General features: G+C 42.8%; 1 protein-coding gene across 6 annotated transcripts in view; it reads right to left on the minus strand.

The window, feature by feature from the left end:
- lss (lanosterol synthase (2,3-oxidosqualene-lanosterol cyclase)) overlaps positions 1-16,841 on the minus strand; it is a 140,317-nt gene that overhangs the window by 93,111 nt on the left and 30,365 nt on the right. For all 6 annotated transcript variants that reach the window (XM_041200564.1, XM_041200562.1, XM_041200566.1 and 3 more), the window contains exons 7-8: positions 6,241-6,376; positions 1,132-1,240 (exon numbers count right to left, since the gene is read on the minus strand). In XM_041200564.1, coding sequence (XP_041056498.1) covers positions 1,132-1,240; positions 6,241-6,376 — 245 coding nt within the window. The remainder of the gene's footprint in view (positions 1-1,131; positions 1,241-6,240; positions 6,377-16,841) is intronic.

Genomic DNA, 16,841 nt, shown 5'->3' on the forward strand with positions numbered 1-16,841 from the left:
TGTTTCTGAGGATGAGGTGGATTGAAACTTGGTGAGACTGGAATGCAACTGGCGGGATGATCTGCACCCTTGCTGTTGGCCTGCTTTTCTCTACTATCAGGGATGTTACAACTGGTCTCTGCTGCTGAGGGAAATATCAGTCATGGTTCCTGCTTCTGACTAGTGGTGCATGATGCCTAAATATACATATGGACAATGTGTGGGGGAAATATTGAGCACAACTGTAATGGCCCACACAATCAAACAGCTCAAAGGCATTACCGTTCAGGCAAATAGAAACCTAAGAATAGGGGTAGGCCATTTAGCCCCTTGTGCCTGCTTAAGCATTCAATTAGATGATGGTAGGTCTATATCTTAACTCCATTCACCAGTCTTTAATCTATATCCCTTGGTGCCCTAACAAAAATTTAAATTTCAATCTTTCAATCAATTGTCCTAGCATTCACAGCCTTTGGGGGGTGGGTAAGTATTCTAGAATTCCTGTACCCTTACATGAAGAAGTGCTTTCTGACGTCAACCCTGAATGGCCTGGCTCCAATTTTAAGGGCTGGATTCTAACCAGAGGAAATAATTTCTATCTACCCTATCAAATTCTTTGAACATCTTAAACAACTCAACTTTAATTTTCTACATTTGAGGAAGTACAAGCCTCATCAATGCAACATGTCCTCACAATTTAACCCGATTAGCCTTGCTATCATTCTGGGGAATCTGCACTGCAAAACATCATACCCCCAACCATCCCCCTCAGCCCGAGCCAATTTATGCTTCAAGAGGTGTGTTCAGAACTGAATAAAGGACTCCAGATGGGGTTTCATCAGGGCTTTGTACAACTATGTACTTACATCCTTTGTCTTCCTGTCCTCTTGAGAGAAGGATAACATTCCATTAGCCTTTTAGATTTAAAAAAACTTTACCTATGTGGATTGCTCAGTAATTTAGTTGGAGACAGTTCCTCTGGTATCTCAACTCACCTTGAATAAACAGCTTCAGAAATGAAGGAGGACATTTATTGTTACTAATGAACATTCCACTTGGGGGGGGAAAAAACCTAACTTGGATGTCATCTATTAAAAAAATGGTGAAACACAAACCATTTTGACTTTTCTGTAACTGAGGAATCCTCCATACCGTATGCAATAGTGAGAAGCTTGCTGTGTGGTGTGTACAGGTCACAAACTGCCACATTGTTTCGCTGGGCAGGCCAGTCAATAGTACTATAATCCTGAACATAGAGTTCCTGGAGAAAAACAAAGTTTTAGAATTTGGCAGGGGCAAGGCAAACTTCATTGGTGAATGTGATATGACAATACAACAGTAACATGCAAAGTGCAATAATGGCATTTGCCGCTAAATACACCAAAGGAAACTTTTCCAGCAAGATTTTCTCATTAATGAGACGTAGTTCCATCTAAAGTAGAGTTAGTTCCAAATTCAGATTCTTCTGTCCCTCTCTCCTCTACTGCCCCCAGATTTCAACTGGACACATAATCTTACAGATACTTAGGCTGTACTTACAGCATAACCACAGCATCACTGTGTTAACATGTTGCAACATAAATGCAGACTCGGGGCCTAACCACATTCTGGCACAAGACTCCCTCTTCCAAGGCATCGCCCTCTGTCATTCTGGAATTAGGATGGTACTTGTTTGGAAATAGTAGGGAATTTACAATAAAGATAATTGCAGTGTGTTTTACCAAGAGTATCACACTCTTGACCAAAATCAGGTGTCTGACACAAGAAAATTCAAAAGTAGAGCTTTTGTTTGCCCAGTATGAAGTATACACTTTAAGAACAAAATCCAAGTTCAGAAAACTTAGTGTAGGTGGCAATAGCCACCTACATAAGAAGCCTCAGGTGTGCACAAGAGTACCGCTGGAGTACAACCAGCTAAAGCCACCAAGCTTACCAGCGCAGAGCACTGGTAAACTTTCCACTTCCTACAAACTTAGGACAATGCTCGACAGTGCTCTGGAGTACTTCATACCTGCCTGGTCAAGTTGTAAATTGACAGTTGCCATTGAAGGTTGACTCAGTTTCAATATTCCATCATCCTGGAGCCAATCCAAACTAAAAGAAGCCTCCTATACTCTCCAACCTACAGGATAGTCACTCGTTTGTCATGTGGGCAGGCAGATTACCTTAAAGAATATTTTAATATTTCGGCATCAAAATGCAGCACAGGACTATTATTTCAATGCATTCTGCCAATACCATGTATTAAATTATGTAATTCAGTACTAATTCTTTCACTAATCCTAGTTTATTATTTGCACCATCAGTTTAGCTGAAATAGAAAAGGTGGTGTCGAACCACACAACTATTTCTACATTGTAGAGTTCCAGATGCTAACAGCACACTCAAGAAGCTTGACACCATCCAGAACAAAGCAGCCTGCTTAATTGGCACCACATCCACAAACATTCTCTCCCTCTACCACCAATGCACAGGAGCAGCAGTGTGTACCATCTACAAGATGCACTGCCGGAATTCACCAAGGTTCCTTCGACAGCACCTTCCAAACTCATGACCACTACCACCTAGAAGTACAATGGCAGCAGATAGATGGGAACACCACTACCTGGAAGTTCCCCTCCAAGTCATTCACCATCCTGACTTGGAAATATATCGCCGTTCCTCCAGGGTCAAAATCCTGGAACTCCCTTCCGAACAGCACTGTGGGTGTACCTACACCACATGTACTGCAGTGGTTCAAGAAGGAAGCTCACCACCGCCTTCTGAAGGGCAACTAGGGGTGGGCAATAAGTGCTGGCCCAGCCAGCAAAGCCCACATACCATGACTGAATAAAAAAACCCACTTTAAATCTGTGCCCTCGTGTTCTTGATCCTTTTACGAGTAGGAACACCTTCCCCCTATCTACTGTCCAGCCCCCTCATTATTTTGAACATCTCTATCAAATCTCTTTTTAGCTTTAAGCAAAAAACTGTGGATGCTGGAAATCCAAAACAAAAACAAAAATACCTGGAAAAACTCAGCAGGTGTGGCAGCATCTATGGAGAGGAGCACAGTTAACGTTTCAAGTCCGAATGACCCTTCAACAGAAGTTCTGTTGAAGGGTCATTCGGACTCGAAACATTAACTGTGGTCCTCTCCATAGACGCTGCCACACCTGCTGAGTTTTTCCAGGTATTTTTGTTTTTGTTCTCTTTTTTTTTAGCTTTCTTTTCTTCAAAGAGAACAGTCCCAACCTCTCCAATTTATCTTTGTAACTGAAGTTTCTCATTCCTGGAACCTTTCTTGTAACTCTCTCTCCGATGTGTTCACATCCTTCTTATAATATAGCACCCATAATTGTGCACAATACTCCAGCTGAGGTCTATCGAGTGTCTTACATAAATTCAGCATAGCCTCCTTGCTCTTGTACTCTATGCCCTTATTAATAAAGCCCAGGATATTATACGCTTTATTAACTGCTCTCTCCAACTGTCCTGCCACCTTCAATGATCTATGCACGTATACACCCAGGTCTTCCTGCTCCTGCACCCCTTCAAAATTTCACCCCTTATATTGTCTGTCCATGTTCTTCCTAGCAAAATGCATGACCTCACACTTTTCCACTTTGGAGTTCATCTGCCGCCTTTCTGCCCACTCCACCAACTTATCTATATCCTTTTGAAGTTCTACACAGTCCTCTTCGCATTTAAAACAAGCTATGTACCATCTGCAAACTTTGAAATTGTCCCCCGCACACCAAGATTTAGATCATTAATATACATCGGGAAAAGCAACTGACCCCTGGAGAACTCCACTATAAATCTTCCTCCAGCCTGAAAAATACCCATTGACCATTACAATCTATCTCCTATTTTTCAGCCAATTTTGTATCCACGTTGCTACTGTCCCTTTTATTCTATGAGCAATATTTTTTCTCAAGTTCGTGTGGCACTGCATCAAATGCCTTTTTGAAAGTCCATGTACGCCACATCAACAGCATTACCCTTATCAACCCTCTGTTACCTCTTCAAAAAACTCCAGCTAGTTAGTTAAACACAATTTCTCCTTTAGAAATCCATGCTGGCTCTTCTTTATCAACCCATATTCTTCTGCTCCTATGTCATATAAATAGTAAAAGGGTGTACAAACATAAAAAAAAGCAAAGAGTCAAAGGGGGAACAAATGGTAAAAAGACACAATCAATGGCTTTTTACTTAAACGCACGTAGTATTTGGAACAAAATAAATGAATTAACAACACTGAGAGATTAATGGGTATGATCTTTTGGCCATTACAGAGACATGGTTACAAGGAGATCAAAGCTGGGAGCTAAATATTTAGGGGTATGTGACTTTTCGAAAGGACAGGCAGGAAGAAAAGGGTGGTGGGGTAGCTTTGTTATTCCATCTTGTACCAAGTACGATAGCAAGAAATGACCTTGGATCATAAGATGTGGAATCCAATGGGTGAAGGGGAAGACAACACTGGTGGGAGTAGCCACTGATTGTGCCTTTTTACCATTTGTTCCCCCTTTGACTCTATTTGCTTTTTAATGTTTGTATACTCTGTCCATTCCTGTCACACTCTGGATATCATTGCCTAAGTAGTTGCCCTGCAATGCCACCATATCCTTTTGCTTTGTAAGCCTACTTAACCCCTCTCCAGAACCCTCCTCCCCTCTATTTAGTTTAAAGCCTTCTCTATAGTCCTAGTTATTCGATACGCCAGGACACTGGGTCCCAGCATGGTTCAAGTGAAGCCCATCCCACTGGAACAGTTCCCTTCTACCCCATGGTGCCCCATGAACTGAAACCTATTCCTCCCACATATGCCTATAGAAGACTTTATATTGGCTGCCAGTCTTTTCTCATAATCCCTCTTCGCTTCTCTAATATGCTTTTTCACCTCCCCTTTGAATCTTCTGTATTCCTCTTGGTTCTCAATTATATTTTCTACCTGGCACCTGTCATAAGCACCCTTCTTTATCTCAATTTCTATCTCCTTTTCTCATTCAGGGAGCTCTGGATTTGTTTGCCCTACCTTTTCCTTTCAATGGAATACACCCATGATTGTGCCCGAACCAATTCTTTTTTGAAGGTAGCCTATTGTTCAGCTACAGTTTTTTCTGACAATCTTTTGTTCCAGTCTATCTGGCTCATTGAAGTCAGCTCTTGTCCCATTAATTATTCTTACTCTGGATTGTCTATTGTCCTTTTCTATCAATATCCTAAAACATACAATACAATGATTACTGTCTCCTAAATGCTCCCTGATTGACGCTTGATCTACTTGGCCCACCTCATTTCCAAGAACCAGGTTCAACAGTACATCTTTTCTTGTTGGACTGGACACATACTGCTGTAGAAAATTCTCCTGAACACAATCTAAGAACTTATGCCTCTCTCTGCCATTTACACTACCAATCCCAGTCTACATTGAGTTAAAGTCCCCCATTATAACTACTCTATAATGCTTGCATCTCTTTACAATTTCCCTGCAGATTTGTTCTTTTACATCCTTCTTGCTAGTTGGCAGCCTATATGCTACACTGAGCAATGTAATTGCACTGTTTTTGTTCCTTAGCTCTAGTCAAATTGATCTGTCCTTAAAAGCTCTGGGACATCCTCTTTCTACAGCATTGCAATGCTCTCCTTAATCAATACTGCCACCCTCCTCCTTTCCTTCCTTTCTTATCTTCTCTGAACATCTTGTACCCAGGAATATTTAACACCCAGTTCTGCCCTTCCTTGAGCCAGGTCTCAGTCATCGCCACAAAATCATATTTCCACATGGCAATCTGCATCTGTAACTCCCCAATCTTATTTACTATACTTTGTGCATTCACGTACATGCATAGTAACCCTGATTTAGTTTTGTTACTTTCTCCCTCACCCTAACTTCACCTGCTAACATACTATTCTCTATACTAGTGCTATCTGTCACTTCCAGTATTTTCTACACCTCTCCCAACTCCAAACCTGGTTCACTGAAAGAAGAGTTTTATGCCTTGTGCAATGTTCAATCAGGTAAAATCTCCCTCATTTTATGAATACATTTTATCTTCACATACCATTAATTAGGCCGCCATCTACGGCAACAGAACAATGGAATAGAGCTCCAATAATTCTATATTCAAGACTTCTGAGTTTAACAACTTAGTCCAATGTGGTGTAAAGGCCTTACCAGACCCACCCATGTTGAAGCTGAACAATAAAAGTCTTCCAAGTGTGAAAATGTAAACTCTGATCAAAACATCAGGAACTCTAAGCGGTTGTTCCTACCTGGCGCAGGCTGCGAATAAGCTCATCTTCCTGTGCAGTGAGCCGCACGGCATAGCAGTAACTCATAGGAAGGTAGACTTGCCGACAGTGACACCACAAGGTGGAGGGGTGAGCTGGCACCCATCGAGGGAAGAGCCTAACATAAAATTACAATACAGACAAGCTCAGTAACAAGTAAAGCATTGTAAATCTTCATGGAAAACTAACATTTCCTACTCCTCCAGTTGGTATCTCAGCACCACATTTCACTCCTCAGTTAAGACAGCAGGCAAGGAACAGAACGATGCAAGGCAGTAGTACAGGAAAGATTTGCCAATGACTTATTCCCTCCCTGCAACCCAGGGGAGTATCCAACCTCTAATCTAAACCTCTCAAATACAGATGGCCAGAATTGGAAACAAAGTAGAAATTAAAATGTCTGTTTTTCCTTCAATTTTCTTCATTGCTCCTGTACAGTTCCATACACAAGGTACTCTCTGGGATCTTGGTAAAGAACCAATTTTTTGTGTGTGAAACTAGCACAGGAGCATTGGCCAGTGGTTCAACAGTAGAGATCTTCACAACTGAGCTTGATCCTGTTCTCAAAATCATTTTCCAATAACAATCAACACATAACAATTGGGTTAAAAACAAAAAAAACTGCGGATGCTGGAAATCCAAAACAAAAACAGAATTACCTGGAAAAACTCAGCAGGTCTGGCAGCATCGGTGGAGAAGAAAAGAGTTGACTTTTCGAGTCCTCATGACCCTTCAACAGAACTCAGTTCTGTTGAAGGGTCACATAACAATTGGGAATGGGATCCTGGCAGTGTTTTGCTTTTTCTCCTCTTATACAGTCCCTCAGGATTGAGGGTGACTTGCTTCTACCCTGGTTTGATGGGTTCTCAGATGGCTGATAAGTCTAATGCATGATCTGCAGATTCTGGGACCTGTGGTGCTTAGGGGGTCAAGTAGATGAGTTGTTTGGAGGTTTATGTGCTTTTGACTTCACCTTTGTGTTCCCGATGAAGTCTGTGTTCGGTGCCTTCCCAAATGAGCCATCTCTATTTTGATTGGTCACAGGCCAGGAACTCCCATGTGTCAGTGGGGATGTTTGACCTCTAGGGGTAGTCTCAAAACATCCCTTAAGTATTTCCTGGGAGCTTCCTGTGGCGATTAAGTTGCGAGTAGATTAGTACAGGAATACTGCACCTCACCCTCAGCAAATTACCCCCAGGCAAAGGGGTAATTTACTGAAATGATGAGTGACTGTTCAACCTATGTTGCCTTCAATCCAAAACCAAACCTACTCCAACCTCAGTCATTGAGCTTCAGTATGTACATAACAGTTGCATGTGAGCTCACTCAATCTGAGCTCAAAGTCATTGACTCCTTCTCTGAAGCTTATGAGAAAATGGGCCTTTCACGAAACACCTGGAAAACTGAGGTCCTCTTCCAACCAGCTCCCACAGCAAAATACCTCCCCCGCCATTGATTAAGGTCAATGATGGGGTCCTGGGAAATGTGGACCATTTTCCATATCATGAGAGATTCCTCTTGACAAAGGCAGACATACATGACAAAATTCATCATCGCCTCCAATGTGCCAGCTCATACTTTGGCCGACTGAGGAAGAGTATTTGAGGAGGATCTCAAACCTGACACTAATGTCATGGTTTACTGGGCAGCAGTGCTCCCAGTTGCTTCGGAGACTTGGATAACTTGAAAGCCACCAGAGGTGTCTTCACAGGATGCTCAAAATCCAGTGGCAAGACACACGGTTCAATAGTAGCGTCCTTTCCCAAGCAAACCTGCCCACCATTGAGGCTCTAATCACTCAAAACAGTTCTGCTGGGCAGGAAATATCATTTGTATGCCTTAAGCCAGACACCTGAAGCAACTGCTCTAATCAGGGGTACAGGGTACACTTGACTTGCCTCAACTGCTGCCTGGCTGAACTTTGTATAGATTGGAAGCCAAACTTAGAACCTTCTGGTCTCTGATCACAGAGTTGTTCCAGTACAGGAGGAAGCCATTCGGCCCAACGTTTCTGCACCAGCTCTATGGATGACCACTTCACCTAGTGCCATTCTCCTGCCACCTTTTCAAATAATCATCTAATTCCCTCTCGAATGCCTTGATTGAACCTGCCTCCACTACACTCTCAGTGCATTCCAGACCCCAACCACTCAGAGTTTTTTTTCTCATATTGCTTTTTTGCTTCTTTTACCAATCACCTTTAAATCAGTGCCCTCTGGTTCTTGATCCTTCCACCAATGTCAACAGTTTCTCCCTATCTACATTGTCTGGGCCCCTCCATGATTTTGAATACCTTTATCAAATCTCTTTTCAGCCTTTTTTTTTTCTCCAAGGAAAATAATCCCAACTTGTCCAATCTATTTTCATAACTGAATCATTCTTGTAAACCTCTTCTGCACTCTCTCCAATGGCTTCATGTCCTTCCTAAAATGAGGTGCCTAGAACTGTAAGCAGTATTCTAGCTGAGGTCTAACTAGTGCCTTACACAAGTTCAACATAACCTCCTTGCTTTTGTACTCTATCCTGATCAATAAAGCCGAGGATACTGTATGCTTTATTAACTGCTCTCTCAGCTTGTGCTCCCACATTTAATGACTTACACACCCCCCCGCCCCCGTTCCTGCACCCCTTTTAGAGTAGTACCCTTTTTTATGCTGTCTCCCCACATTCTTCCTATCCAAATGTATCTCCTCCCACTTCTCTGCACTGAACATCATCTGCCACCTATCCGTTTGTCCTTTGGAAGTTCCACACTCTCCTCCTCCTCAGTTTACAATGCTTCCAAATTCTGTATCAACCGCAGATTTTCAAATTATTCCCTGTACTGATTTGTCACTATATTTGTCACAAGGTCATAGAAGAATAAGTTAACAATGAAGTTGACATTATATACATAGACTAAATGTGTATTAAGATATATCTATCAGGACAACTGAAATTTCCTCCTGCATTCTTCTATTGATAATCCTGATCTGCTGACAATTTATCAATTAGCTAAAATCATCTTTCAATTCATCCTTTCAAAATATTTCATTTTGAAAACTTGCACTAGATGTGTGCCTCAATAGTGTTTGTTTAAGTATAAACACCTCAAATGTTTTTTTTCTGTCAATTATGCTATAACTTTAATAGGTACAACAGCATATGATTAATCCAGAGAATGAGTTCAACTCCCATGGCAGTTTGAGAATTTGAATTCAGTTTAAAAAAAAAAAATCTCAAAACATAGAAGCGGGTACCAGTAAGTCAGCATGAAGCTGTCAGGTTGTCATAAAAACTTAACTGGTTCACTAATTTCCCCTAAAAGGAAATTTGCCATCCTTGCTAGTCTGGCCTGTATACAATTCCAGTCCCGCCAGTGGGTCGACTCTTAACTGTGCTCTGAAATGACCTAGCAAGCCACTCAGTTGTATCAAACTGCAACATTCAATAAGAATAAAAATGGACGGACCACTCAGCTGTGACCTGGGCATTGAACTTAGACATGATGAAAGCACACTTAGCCCAATCAATCCTGTAAGATGCTCCTCACTAATATCTGGGGTCTGGTGCTGAGATTAGGTGAGCTGTTCCATATATTAGACAAGGAACAGCTTTAATGATATTCAGAATTGTACCAATCAGCCAACATTCCAGATTCCTCCATAACCATCTGGGTTGGCCCAACAAAAGGACAGACCAAGAGGTGGTGGCTCAATGATACACTGTGTGCTCATCTCCTACTGAAACCATGATCCATAAAATTACTATTAGACTTGACTATGCCCACACAATCCTGGCTGAACTCTCATGTTCTACTCTCCATAAACTTAAGGTCATCCAAAACTCTGCTGCCCGTGTCCTAATTTGTACCAAGTCCCTTTCACCCATCACCCCTGTGCTTGCTGACCTACACTGACTCCTGGTTGAGCAATGCCTCATTTATAAAATCCTCATTCTTGTTTTCAAATCCCTCTATGGCCTCACACCGCCTCTACTTTTGCTGTAATCTCTTCCATTCCTACAACCCTATGAAATATCTGCATTCCTCCCAAAATCTCTCTGCCTCTTTATCCTCCTTTTAAGATGCTTCTTAAAACCTACCTTTGACAAAGCTTTTAATCATCTATTTTAATATATCTTGTGGTTCGGTGTCAAATTTTGTTTGGCAATGCTCCTGTAAAGTATCTTGGACATTTTAAGGTATCAAGGGCAGAGAATGTACTCTGGGTGGGGTACTGCAATGTCTCTTGCCAAGAGTAATTCGTTATCACCACCAATTAAGTCCACTTACTTGTGGCACTACCACCAAGGTAAGTGGAATAGATTAAGAATAGCTCTAGCAGCTCAAAATTGGGCATCCATGAGATGCTGTGGGCCATCAGCAGCAGCAGAATTGTATTCTACCACAATCTGTAACTTTACATCCTGCCTTATCCCTCACTCTACCACCACCAAGCCTGGTGAGCAAAAATTTGGCAGATGGAGGATAATGTGGGAAAATGTGAGGTTGTCCACTTTGTCAGGAAGAACAGAAAAGAGGAATATTAATTAAATGGAGAGACGACAGAATGCTGTGATACAGTGGGATCTACATGCCCTTGCACATGATTCACATGAAACAAGTTAATATGCAGGTGTAGCAACTAATTAGGAAGGCAAATGCCTTCAGCTTTTATTGCAAGGGGGATGGAGTATAAAAGTAGGAAATTCCTGCTACACTGTACAGGGCATTAGTGAAACTGCACCTGGAGTACTGTGTATGGTTTTGGTCTCCTTACCCAAGGAGGGATATACTTGAACAAAAACAAAAATACCTGGAAAAACTCAGCAGATCTGACAGCATCTGCAGAGAGGGATACAGTTGACATTTCGAGTCCGTATGACCCTTCATCAGAACTAAGGCATATAGAAATGAGATGAAATATATGCTAGTACAGGGGGGTGGGTCAGGTAGAGCTCAGTAGGGGGCCAGTAATAGGTGGAGGCCAAGAAGAGACTGCCAAAGATGTCATAGACAAAAGGACAAAGGGGTGTAGACAGTGATGATATTATTTAAAGGATGTGCTAATGAGGACATTAAGGTTAGCAAGCAGGACAAGCTAGTGGTAGATGGCCCTAGAGGGGGTGGGGTGGGAGGAAGGGATTGAAATGGGCTAAAAGGTGGAGATGAAACAAAAGGTCAAAATAAATTTAAAAATAGGAGGGAAAAGAAAAATATTTGTTTTAAAAAAAATAAATAAATTATTGGAAAAAGGAGGTTCGGAAAGCAGGTGGGGATGGAGGAGAGAGTTCATGATCTGAAATTGTTGAACTCAATATGTCCGGAAGACTGTAAAGTGCCTAGTTGGAAGATGAGGTGCTGTTCCTCCAGTTTGCGATGAGCTTCACTGGAACATTGCAGCAGGCCAAGGATGGATAATTGGGCATGAGAGCAGGGTGGTGTGTTGAAATGGCAAGCAACAGGGAGGTCTGGGTCATGCTTGTGGACAGACTGAAGGTGTTCTGCAAAGCGGTCGCCCAGTCTGCGTTTGGTCTCTCCAATGTAGAGGAGACCGCATTGGGAGCAGCGAATGCAGTAGACTAAATTGAGGGAAGTGCAAGTGAAGTGCTGCTTCACTTGAAAGGAGGGTTTGGGCCCTTGGACGGTGAGGAAGGGGGGATGTAAAGGGGCAGGTGTTGCACCTTCTGCGTTTGCATGCGAGGGTCAAGGAAGGGAAAGGAAGTGTCAGTGATGGACCACGTGAAAATGATGGAGGGGTGGAGATTGGAAGCAAAATTAATAAATTTTTCTCCAGATCCAGACGAGAGCATGAAGCGGCACTGAAGCAGTCATCGATGTACTGGAGAAAAGAGTTGTGGGAGGGGGGCCTGAGTAGGACTGGAACAAGGAATGTTCCACATACCCCATAAAGAGACAGGCATAACTGGGGCCCATGCGGGTACCCATAGCCATAGCTTTTATTTGGAGGAAGTGAGAGGAATTAAAGGAGAAATTGTTCAGTAAGAGAACAAGTTCAGCCAGCCGGAGGAGAGTAATGGTGGATGGGGATTATTCGGGCCTCTGTTCGAGGAAGAAGCAGAGAGCCCTCAGACCATCCCAGTGGGGGATGAAGGTGTAGAGGGATTGGACATCCATGGTGAAGAGCAGGTGGTTGGGGCCAGGGAACTGGAAATTGTTAATGTGATATAAGGCGTGAGAGGAATTGTGGATGTAGGTGGGAAGAGACTGGACTAGGGAAGAGAGAATGGAGTCAAGATAGCAAGAAATGAGTTCCGTGGAACAGGAACAGACTAACACGATCGGTCTGCCAGGACAGTCCTGTTTGTGGATGTTGGGTAGGAGGTAGAAGCGGGCCATCCAAGGTTGGGAAACAGAGGTTGGAAGCTGTGGAGGGAAGATCTCCAGAAGAGAAGAGGTCAGTGACAGTCCTGGAAACAATGGCTTGATGTTCAGTGGTGGGGTCATGGTCCAGGAGGAAGTGTCTGCGAGTTGAAGCTCTGCGAGGTAGAGGTCAGTGCACCAGACAACAACAGCACCACCCTGGTCAGCTGGTTTGATGACAAAGTCAGGGTTGGACCTGAGAGAACGGAGTGCGGCAAGTTCAGAAAGAGACAGGTTAGAGTGGGTGAGAGGAGCAGAGAAATTGAGATGACTGATGTCACGCTGACAGTTCTCAATGAAAAGATCAAGAGCAGGTAAAAATCCAGAGGGAGGGGTCCAGGTGCAGGGAGAATATTGGAAGTGGGTAAAAGGGTCCATTGAACAGGGACGGGACTCCTGCCCAACGAAGTGAGCACATAGACGAAAGCAGTAGAAGAAGAGTTCAGCATCGTGCCGAGCCCTAACTTCATTGAGGTGAGGGTGTAAGGGTATGGAACTGAGTCCTTTGCTGAGCGCTGAACGTTCAGCATCAGAGAGGGGAAGGTCAAGGGGCATGGTGAATACACGGCCGGGGCTGGGATCGGAAGATGGGTTGGGGACAGAGGGACAGGCAGGGGCGGAGGATCCTGATGGACGTTGGTGTTGATGAGTTGTTGGAGCTTGCGTTCCTTTGCATCTGAGAGAGAAAGTTTCTTGTTGAGGTGTCAGATGAGACGAAGAATAAAATGAAACTGGGGGCAAGGACTGGTTAGAAATAGGGTGAGTCGGTGCTGGAGGGAGAGGTTGAGTGTGTTCATATGGCGGCGCATGGCACTGAGTGTGGATCTCAGGATGCGATGAGAACAGCAGCCCGAGGAACATTGTATGTCCTGGAGATACCTGTAATCCTGGGTGGGTTCGAAACATCAGGGGTGGAACTTCAGTTGGAATTCACGTGGGGTAAGTCAGAGATGGAGACAGTCACTGAGGAATGAAATATGGCTGTGAAAGCAAGTTTTAGTAAACATATTGTCAAACACCAGGAGAGAAATGGAAAGCAACGAAGGTGAACAGGGCAAAAGAGACAGGCGGAAATCCTGTCGGAGAGAAAAGCAATACTTCAAGGTAGACATTCCTTGAAGAGAGGGGGCAGTCAATTAAACACTAAGATAAAAGCAAAATATTGTGGATGCTGGAAATCTAGAACAAATACACCTGGAAAAACTCAGCAGGCTTGACAGCATCTGCGGAGAGGGATCCAGTTGATGTTTCAAGTCCGTATAGCCCTTCATTTACTGCATTCGCCGCTCCCAATGCGGTCTCGTCTACGTTGAAAAGGCCAAACACAGACTAGGTGACCGCTTTGCTGAACACCTTTGATCTGTCCGCAAGCATGACCCAGACCTTCCTGTCGCTTGCCACTTCAACACATCACCCTGCTCTCATGCCCACATGTCCATCCTTGGCCTGCTACAATGTTCCAGTGAAGCTCAACACAAACTGGAGGAACAGCACCTCATCTTCCGACTAGGCACTTTACAGTCTTCCGGACTTAATATTGAGTTCAACAATTTCAGATCATGAACTCTCTCCTCCATCCTCACCCGCTTTCTGAATCCCCTTTTTCCAATAATTTTATATATTTTTTTACAAATATATTTTTCTTTTCCCTCCTATTTTAATATTTATTTCTATCTATTGTTTTATCTCCACCTTTTAGCCCATTTTGATCCCCACCCCACCCCCACTAGGGCCATCTGCCACTAGCTTGTCCTGCTTGCTACTCTTAATGGCCCCATTAGCAGATCATTTAGATAATATCACCACTGTCAACACCCCTTTGTCTTTTTGCTATGACATCTTTGGCAGTCTCTTCTTGGCCTCCACCTATCACTGGCCCCCTATCGAGCTCTACCTATCCCACCCCCCTCTAAGAGCTTATAATTCATCTCATTTCTATATGCCTTAGTTCTGATGAAGGGTCATATGGATTCGAAACATCAACTGTATCCCTCTCTGCAGATGCTGTCAGACCTGCTGAGTTTTTCCAGGTACTTTTGTTTTTGTTCTAGATTTCCAACATCCAGAGTATTTTGCTTTTATCTGAGGGATATACTTGCATTGGAAGCAGTTCAGAGAAGGTTCACTAGGCTGATTCCTAGGATAAAAGGACTGTCTTATGAGAAAAGATTAAGCAGCTTGGGCCTAAATTCATTGGAATTTGAATGATTGAGAGCTGATCTTATTGAAACTTAAGAGATTCTGAGGAGACTTAGTAGGGTAGATGCTGAGAGGATGTTTCCGCTCATGGGGGAATCTAGAATTAGGGAGCACAGTTTAAAACCAAGGATCACTATTATAGAGTTGATTTTTCAAGGCAACTTTTTCTTGGTAGAAACATTTAACTTTATTTACAAGACAGCAGCAGCAACTACATGTGTGCATCAAACTCTATAACTGAAGAAGAAATCAGAGGTTCCCCGCGTTGCTAACCCATTGTTTCTCACAAATCATGTGATCTTACAACAGAATTATTCTTAAAGCTACAGTTCTATATTGATCAAAGCTATAATTACTACATTCTTTAACTTTTCTGTACATTTTGTATTTACAAGGATATTGCCATAACATTACAATATTTACACAGGTCATGAAATTACAAATTGTCTTTCGGGTGGTTTCCTGATCCGTGTGGAATGTCGTAGCTCCACAACTTCCGATTCTTTTGCAGGAATCACATTCTCTGGAACCGCATTAGGCACAGTGTCAGTGTCTTCCACTCCGACAGAGACATCAGGCACGTCTGTCCTTGGTTGAGCAACTTCAACAGGAACCACTGGTTTAGCACTGGTTACAGGTGCAACATAATTTTTGTTGGGGTATCCCCTTTCTCCTTATGGTTGATCCAGCCCTCCACTTCCACATGGTACAATAATGATCTGGTCGCAAAGCTTATTTTACCAGGTAATCACTTCGGTCCTCCACCAAAATTCCTTACATATACTGCTTCTCCAACTCAAGTCGCTCATGACTATGCAAATCATGAGTCACTTTTTAGTTCCCTTGACTTTTCTCCACATTCCCCTCCAAACTGGTAAGAATCAGGCTTAGTCTTGTCCCAAGACGGTGCCTCATCAATAATTCTGCATCCTCTGTCATCTTCTTTCTGCCACAGAATTTAGACTCAGCCTTCTTTTTGACTTCAGTATGCCAGACTTTTCAGTTGCAATCTGAACTTGTCTTAGTTCAGTAGTTGAGCTACCCATGACTTCATTATCTACTCGCATCTTAAAGTTCTATGACTTTTGCTTTCAAAGCCTCTTTTTAGCTTCATTTAGCTGATTCTTCAGCTCTTCTATTTCTTTCTTGTATCTGTTGGCTTCCTCCTGGAACCCCGTGGCATCTTCTCTGCCAACTGGTTCTTCAGTTTGTTCAGAGGGATGTTAAATTCTTCCTGTTTCTCTCTGTAATTTTCCCAGAGGTACAAACTTTTACTGAGGAATTTTATAGTGTGTGAAGATTTTTCAACAGGTTTTCCTCGTCTTTGCGAAGCTCACTCGCTTCACCTTGAATTTTGTAATTCAGCAGAGTCTCCTTGGGTTTCTTCTGCTGTTCTTCTATGTCGTTGTTTAAGACCATCTTCACTTCTTCAGGTTGCTGAATGCTTACACACACTTTTTTCATCCTGTTGCAGTCCTTGGACTCTCCATGCTCCTTCTGAAGTACCTTGCCTTTTTTATTTTTTCATCTCAGGAACTCTTCCAACTAAAAATTAGTTTGCAATTTTGCTGCTAAGCTGTTTCTTCTAAATTTTTGGTTGGTGGGAGCTGTTTCCCATTTCGCGCCCAACTAGGAGAATGACGCCATTTTGCGCCCCTTGAATTTCTTGTGAAGTCTCACTGGCCAATCAAGGTTAGTTTCCCTTAACCAATTTCGACCTAGAAGATTTGGTCCTCTACCTTCCAACACCATCATGGGTAGTTGTGTTGATTGGTGTCTATAACGAACAGTTACTCTGGTGATACCTTTTACCTGAAATTGTTCACCTGCGTACGGTTTCAACTTGGCAAATGTTTGTTCCAAATTTAATTGTTCATTACCTTTTTAAACATCTGAAAGTGTGTTCTCCTAATTAGTGGTAGAAGCACTGGTGTCTAATTCCATTTTTAATGGTTTAACCATTCACTTGCATTGTGATAATAATTGGCCCTGTTTTCCCAACTTTCATGCTGCATAATGA

This window comes from Carcharodon carcharias, chromosome 12 (genome assembly GCF_017639515.1).
Source record: "Carcharodon carcharias isolate sCarCar2 chromosome 12, sCarCar2.pri, whole genome shotgun sequence".
Taxonomy (NCBI): Eukaryota; Metazoa; Chordata; class Chondrichthyes; order Lamniformes; family Lamnidae; genus Carcharodon; species Carcharodon carcharias.